General features: G+C 36.8%; 1 protein-coding gene across 1 annotated transcript; it reads right to left on the reverse strand.

Moving 5' to 3' along the window:
- Positions 1-2,778: 2,778 nt before the first annotated feature.
- LOC110036485 (subtilisin-like protease SBT1.2) lies at positions 2,779-7,689 on the reverse strand. Its single transcript, XM_020740938.1, is given in 5 exon segments — positions 2,779-3,299; positions 4,528-5,173; positions 5,175-5,286; positions 6,256-6,805; positions 7,129-7,689. Coding segments are annotated over 5 exon segments (2,247 nt in total). The 3' UTR covers positions 2,779-2,921.
- Positions 7,690-8,574: the final 885 nt, after the last annotated feature.

Here is an 8,574-nt window from a genome sequence, read left to right on the forward strand (position 1 = left end):
CACCACACAAAGAGGGGCGCTTAACTCCCCAAGAATCGGTGCTTAGGTGCCAGTGACGGTTTTTAACATAACTTCTTCAATATACGTCGGATTTGGACAATTTTTGAAGTGATGTTTCGTGCATCTCTTGGGGAATTCATAGGAATTGACAAAATGGAGTTTCTAGAAGGATTTGGAGTGGTTAGAATGAGTTTTGAAGAGGTACTTAAAGCACTATTTGGAAGACTCATTGATCTGGACAGTTTTGAAGAGACACTTAAGAAACTCTTGGGAAACTATAAATAAGGCTGGGAAATGTTTTTAAAAACTCTCTTGAATATCTCTTGGACTTTGGAATTAATTAGAAGAGGAGAAGAAGGTTTGTAGAAGAGGAAGAAGTCTTGGGCGTGAGCCCCAAGTGGGGCGGCAAGGTGAGAGAGAAAGAGAGAGAGTGAGAGATTTATTCTTTTCTTTTCACTTTGTTCTTGGAGAGGATTGTAAGAAGATTGCTTTTGCTATACAAGAAGAGTTTGATTTCCATCAGAGATAAGTATTTTCATTGTATTTTTATTTGAATTTAGTACTTTGTTTGCATGGTTTCAAAGACTTGTGTAATGAAAAGTTCTTGTTGTTTCTCAATGTGTAGTGAGTAGTTTTCTTTACTCTTTCTTCTTGTAATGAATTAGTATGCATGTGTAGTATATAGAATTGAGTAGAGAGAGAATATGTGATGATTTTACTTTGTTCTTCATTTACATGTAAACTTGATTAACTTGCATGTTAAAATCTGCTGTGAGAACATGTAAGATTCGGGATGGTATTGTCTCAATCAACTGTGGTAGAATCATATGAGATTGTATGGATGAGAATGTAGTCAATATGGTTGAGTGCAAATAAATAGGGAAATAATCTTTAATGGGTGTAGAATTAAAAGACTTTAGAGTGACAGACTAAAGCCCTCTAATTTGGTCTATTTTTTTAGGTTTTGATACGAGATATTAACCTCCAGGTGGAGGGATAAGAGGGAACTCTAGAGTGAGAGCTAGTATCTTTCATGCCTAGCCCGTCTTCAGAACTGTTCAAACTTTAAATTAATTAATGTTCTTTATAACATCTCTAGTAAGGGTAAATAATATAATTTCTCCCGTTTGTCATAATCTCTCTCACTACTTGTTTTATTTTTACACATGTCACTACTTTCATTGCATGAGGAAGGGTACTTTTAATATATTAAAAACCCCACTTTCTGATTTTCACTAAGTATTTTAATTTAGAAGTAGAAATAGTATTATAGTGATAATTGTAGGATAAAATTAAAACCAAACTTTTATCAACCTTCCAAGCTAGGGCGTGTTATTCTAAACTAGATTTTCTCTTGAAAGCCGCCGTGATTAACCTCGATCTCCGTGGGATCGATATTCGGGACTTAATCAGAAAACCCTATATTACTTGATAACGATACTTATACTTGCGTAGAATCTCTACAAATATAATTGAAATCTTACTTTACTTGGGATCAAGTTTTTGGTGCCATTACCGGGGATTAAAATCTTTAAGTAGTGGTGTCAACTTCATAAATCCTTACATGTACAAAATATCAGGATTATTAAGTTGTATTGTGATTGTAAGTGCAAAAATTGTAAATACTAAAGTAAATTTTTTTAATGCTACAGATTTCTGACAGTTTACCATCCATTTTGTGACAATTATTCCATCTATTGTTTCATAACCTACGACATAAACCTTCAGTTATACTAGCACTGTGTAACCGACCTGAATTTGACGGATATTACTTCAATATGACCGCTACTCGATGACCATTTCATCGGTTAAAATACCAACACGCCCTCTGCACCTAATGGATGGATCACCTGCATCATAAAAAAGATGACTGAAACTTTTTGGAAGGTTAATTGGTCACTAATTTCAGACAATTAATTATGTTGGTTATCATAAATTGACCAAAACAGACGATTCCATTGTGCCTTTTCAGTTATTCAAAAGCGACGATTGCGCCGGGAAGACGTCGATAAAGCAAAGCTGTCAGAAGTCCATTTGGTTTAAATATTACCGACAAGGGTTTTAGCAACGATCTTAACAACATCAACATCCTGTCGAAAATTTAAAAACCAACAGTTAATTTATTGTTAACCAACGGATTGGGACCGTCAGAAATTGCCACATTATCGTAGTGAGTGTGATTCAAAAGATGTCGCCTAATTTTGTTGGATTTTCCTTTTTCTTAGGATACTTGCCCAAACCTATCCTGATCCAATAAGTCGAAAAATTTGGCTCTGTGGTTGTTGGTCATGCTAGAAAGAAAGCCTAAGGGACTTGCTCATTTTTTGCATTCTAATGTGTTAAAATACTACAGAGCAAAAAATATTGATTCATATATTTGCTAAATTCTCCCTTATGGCTTTCCTTTTAGCATAAAAAAAATCAATAAATAAAAGGTTAAAAGAAGTAAATATTACATCCTTTCTCTGTATCTTCATATATATGAAGAACGATGTTATTACATACTTATTTTCTTTTTGCACATCACCATCGTAGCGTGTTATTACACGTAATATTTTTCAAGTTAAAAGACTTATAGAGGTACAAAATATATTTACTTTCTAAAGTAAATAGAATACTTGAAAGCTTCTACTCATTATTCCCCACTTCTTTTGCTCTCTACTTTCATCCGATCCATTCATTCAATCTCACAGAATTTGTTAGTAAGTTTCAGTCTCATCTATGAAATAAAATATAATAGAGACTCATAATAAATTTCGCAAAAATAAAATTGGGCTCGTAGTTATTTTTACTGCAACAATAAGACCTCTGTGCGAGATTCTTTTAACAAATGATACAAGTAGGTACAGATATAGGCTAAGAGTCATTCATTACTCCTTGTCAAACCGAGATATTCAAACTCAAATTCTGTCTATCATGGATCATTTTGCAGTGAACGTAATAGAAATCGGACTCCGAACACTAATAACCTTATCTGAAGAAACCCACACGAGATAACCTTCAGCATAATTCATGGTGGAGTTTCTTCCATCCCTGCTAAACTCAACAGTATATGCTAATTCTTCCCCACTCCCTGAAAAGCTCAGCAATGTTGGTGATACAACCACTGCTACTCCAGTCGGTGGAACGATCTCTACCATATAGCTTGAGCTCCCTTTGCTGACATTTATAACCTTTCTGCTCACCTTTCTACTATATCCTGGCCTCATCTCTACTGAGAAAGATGGATAATTGAGATCCACATCGTAGATGGGGTTCACAGTTGAACAGTTCACAATTCGACGCGCCACCGCAGTTACCTGACAATTTGTTTGGCATGAAGTCTCACTAAATAGTAAAAAAATATTGCTTATTCAGGCAGAAGATACAAATTTTACAAAATTGAATATGAAAGTTGTGCAAAGCTGATTGTTTTAGAATGCATTTTAAACAATTTGATCGGATAAATAAAATTATTAATTTCACAATACAATTTATTTGTTTAAAACATTACAGAACATGCCCATATTGTTGGCTTTAGAAAATCAGTTTAAAATTTATTGTCCAAATTAATTAAATTCATTTTTTAAAAAATTTAAATATGATTTTGATTTTTTTCAATCGATGAACAATAAATAAACTCTTTTACTCAACTCATTTCTAATAAATTAATTCCTCAATCACATTATTATATAAAACCTTAAAAATTAATATTTATTCCCGCTTATTTTTAAATAATTAATATGCGACTACAATTTAAAATCATAATATTATAACCATGAGGAAAATTTTTATGCGACATATGAGGCTCTTGTTGCAGTGAACCTATTGTCGAACTTTTTCCTCTTCGTATGAAATGATTTAGCCAGGAAAAAAAAAATAATAATTAAAAAGAGAGAACACTTTACGAAATGCAAACTAAATGGAAGAGACAAAGGGAGCATTAACGGCAACATACGAACTAAATGACAGAGACAAAGGGAGCATTTATGGCAAAATGCGAACTAAATGAACATGACCAACGGAATATTTACTAGCCTTAACAGAAATTTAGTTTTTAAAATGAAAATAGTCAATAAATTAAACTTCACTTAGGGTTCGTTTGTGACAGTTTGTGCGTTTAAGGATAAGAGGATAAGCTGCTTATTCTGAAACGCGGCCCGCGGGCCGGCAGCAGAGGTCGGTTCGCGGACTGCGTTTAGTGTAAAAACCCAAACACAGTTTCGAATAAGCTGGCGAAACGCGCGAACCAAACAGTACGGCAGAATTTTGAAAATACCGCCCGCACTTATAAGCTGCCCCAAACAGACCAGACCCTTAGACATTTATACTTTTTTCAAACAAGAAAAAAATATGACGAACATTCATGAAAAGATGATTCATTTTCGTGTTTAAATTGAATGTTTATGCATATCCATACAATTTAATTTATATATAATTCTATATCCAGCATGAAAATTTGTATATCTAATGTAATACTTTATTATCTTATTTACAGTTATTAATTGTAATCGTGTAATTTATTCACTTTTGTTTTGGCAACCATACCTGAGCATCGCTGTAGTTGAGTCCGCACATATACGCGATGTAGTCGCTCGGCTGTATGTCATAAACAAAGCCTGGATTGTTAGCTTTACTCGGATTGACATGACCCGCTCCCCTAGCAAAGAGGTCCGCGTTCTTCAATTGCTCATCCTGGATCGGTAGCCCGGCTTTATTCTCATTATCGGCTGTCGTTATAATAGCCGATCTGATTGCCGCCGGCGACCATGTCGGATTTGCCTTCTTCAACAACGCAGCTATTCCGCTTAAATGTGGCGTCGACATAGAAGTCCCAGAAATCACATTAAAAATTGCCGGTGAGTTGGTTGGGCCGATCGGCAGAGCTGGCCAACCGGCGAGCACGTTAACCCCGGGTCCGATGATGTCCGGCTTCAGAATGCCCTTGCTGTGAAAGCTCGGACCGCGGGAGGAGAAACTTGCCATAGTAGGCGCGGGGTGGTTACTAAGGCCGATGAGGGTGCCAAAGGGAATGATGGTTGCGGTCGGGGATGTGGTGGAGTTTATGTACGATTTGATCTTTGTGGCGGCAGGGTAGCCAACATGTGATGCAGGGATGACGTGGGCGTCGGCAACCGTTGTGTAGCCGTCTGATTCGGCAGCGGCAAGGATCATGGCAGGGCCGCCCGCTGACGGCGGCACCTTGCTCTACTCGGGGCATATTGCCGCCGCGGTCGCAGATAACGATCTTGCCCCTTAGGTCCATTTTGAAGGAGTGGTCGAAACAGAACTTTTCCTCAAAACTACCTGTTTAGTTTTTAAAATTTATCAATATTGGTACAAGAGTATCAGCAGTCTATAAAAGTTAAATGAAGCTAATCATAATTAATACATGATGAAAACTATTACTTTTCTGCATGTTAAACAAATAAATTTCAGTAGATGCTCTTGCGGAAATTTAGCTCGAACTCTTATTCTTTATAAATGTACATTCAAACAGAAATTCAAAATGTTTTGGTTTGTGTCAAATTTAAGCAGATGTTTGAATTTAGATAAATTTGAAGCATAAAACTCCGAAGAAATTAAACATTTTCAGAAATTAAATTAAAATCTTTTTTACATTATTTGATTCGTTGAAAAATCTTTTGATGGAAAAGAAATTGTTATGATAGATTGATAAAAAAAAAAAAATCGATTTCTTTTTTCTTAGGAAATCAAAATAGAACTAAAAATGACAATATAATAATTTTAGTTTTTTAATTAAAATAAATTGATAGGAAGTTATTAATGAAAAAATATAAATTTATCAATATTTTGTATAATTATAATTTGTATTTTTAATTAAAATTTAAATTTATTTAAAATGTTTAAAATAAAATTGACGCCCGAACGTTACTTCTCTTTAAACTGCTAGTTTTTCTGCATGGTCTCGTCTTCATGAAACTAAATTTTCCTGCGAAGATACTGCCCTGAAATATTTATTTAATGTTATAAAACTATTTCTTTGGAACGGTGCGCATTAAAAAATATTATGTTTTTGGTAGAACTCTTCACCTCATGAACTGCTTTATTTTGAAATATATACAAGAAGAAAAAATAATAAAGAAAAAGAGATTCTAAACTATAAGAGAAAAGACGAAAGAAGGTCTGTTTTGTGGCTTATTTCATCAAAAAAATTAAAAGATCAATGTAATATAAAAAAGATCCGAAATTTAAATTAATGAGAAGAAAATTTGCGTAAAACATAAATTATTTAAAATACAAATGAAAGTTCACCTGACCCTCCAGGATATACCAAAGGCAATAATTCCCCTGCAATCGAATCCGTCTGATACAGCGACTCCCCTTCAAACTCCTCCCCATTACCCAGCCTTACCTTCGCCTGAATCACTCTATCCATCGTGCTCGCCCCAACGGTCAGCATCCACGGCGCATCGTTGGACAACGAACTTGGTTCCGGTCCACTATTCCCCGCCGCCAGACTTACAAATAATCCCTTCTCAACAGCCGCGAACGTGCCGACGGCGACTGAGTCGAGATCGAACATCACCGACATGCCACCGAGGGACAGCGAGAGCACGTCCGCCCCTTCCTCAATGGCAGCATCGATTCCAGCGAGTGTGTCCGACAAAGCGCAGCCGAACGCCGTGCATACTTTGTAGACGGCGAGATGGCCTTTTGGCGCAATGCCGACGGCTTCACCGGCGGCGTTGCTGAGTGCGGAGGCGTTGGCTACGAATGTGCCAACGGCGGTGCTTGCCGTGTGCGTTCCATGACCGAAGGTGTCCAGCGGCGAAGTGGCGTCGAGGACTTCATTACCCAGCGCCTGAGCAGTTAAGATCAAAAGTCAGCAGGGTGTATTTCTATTTTACATAAATGAATAAAGTAATTAATTAATGAATATTAAATTCGTGTAACATATCATCAACAACACGTGTTGGTAATCATTTATAAATGAAATTTCAAATTAGTTGATCAATTTTTAACTCAATTTATTATTATTTAAAATTATTAATATTATTACAATTATTTCTACTATTATTATCACACTGCTGGAATAGTTTACCCAGCAATATATGTAACTGGATAATTAACGCAGTTCAAAGTCATTCTTACCACCGTTCCTTGCAGGAATTCAAATAGGAATGCCCTGGCCCCAATAAGCTTGTTGTTACAGTCAGAAGCATTGAACTCACATTTTCCCTTCCACTTTGCCGGCGGGGGCGCCATTCCATGATCGGCAAACGATGGGTGGTTGGGCATCACCCCAGTGTCGAGGAGCGCGACTATGACGCCGAGGCCAAATTCAGACTCATTCCAAAGCTCACCCGGCTTCACCCTCGGCGAGCTGGACAAACCGAGAAACTCGGGAGTGTGTGTGGTCGCGAGGGGAACAAGAACGTCGGCGGTGGAGCTCAGAAATCCTGGCCTCTGCTTCATTGCTTTGAGCTCGGCGTCAGCGAGCCTGGCTGCGAAGCCGCTGATGGCGTTCTTGTAAGAGTAGAGAATGGGAGGAGGGGTTGATGTGGTTTGTGAGAAGAAGGAGAGATGCCATGAGTGTGTGGTTTGAGAGGGTGGAGGTGGATGAACGTAAATTATGTGGGTTTTGGTAGAAACAATGCTCTCATCGGTTAGGGTTCGGGATATGGCAGGAGAAAGAATTAAGGAGAGCAAGGAAATGAAGAGAAGAAAGGGAATGTTTCTAGCCATTTTGGGAGCTGGTTGCCGAATGATGATTTTGTTAGCTCAGGGAGGTTATAGGCTGCTGGTTCATTCAGCGGAGAAGGATCATTATATTTATAAAGGTTTTTTAGTTTTTAATTTTGGTTATTTATTTATTAATTATTATTTATTATATTTATGTAGGTTGTCTTGGCTAGAAGAAATGTACATTTTTATAGACGTTAACTTTGGGGCGAAAGTTTTCTGCCTTAACTGTGTTGGCCATTTATAGTTTCTTTTTGCTCTTGTTAGTCTAGTAATTTATATATCAAGTTACTTTATATATCAAGTTACTTCTAGAAATAAAATTTTAATAGTCTCCATAGTTTTTTAACATCATTTTCTTCTGTAGTTGCTTCACAGCTGCTTGTTCAAACCGCTGCAACTGCTCCAAACAAACCCTTAGTATAAGGCATTTGAAGTTTATCTCTTATTTAGATAGGCATATTTGTATAATTACATAAATGAGAGAACATTTATGAAAATTGTTCTTAGTACAATTGATACTTTAATTAATCTTATAGGTTTCACCATATCTGTATTACAATTTGAATTTTCTTATGACATTAATTAGCTAGTCGATATGCTTGAATTTGGTCAGCTGAGATGATTGGTTGAGAGACGATCACACCTCTCAAAGTAAAAGTCGGTCGGTTGAAGCGACCAGTTGAGTGGCGATCGTATCTCCCGAAGTAAATGTCAGTCGGCTGAGGTGCCTATTCGAATGTAAATCTCACTCGCTGTAGTAAAAGTGAGTTGACTGACTGGTATGCAATCACAAGTTCTTACATGTGTTTTGGTCGGTTCGGAATGCAGACGCTGTCCGCTGATTGAATATCTTGTAACAGTGTGGATCGATTATGATCAATGCAC

The sequence above is a fragment of the Phalaenopsis equestris genome, unplaced genomic scaffold, assembly GCF_001263595.1.
Source record: "Phalaenopsis equestris unplaced genomic scaffold, ASM126359v1 Scaffold207393, whole genome shotgun sequence".
NCBI lineage: Eukaryota > Viridiplantae > Streptophyta > Magnoliopsida > Asparagales > Orchidaceae > Phalaenopsis > Phalaenopsis equestris.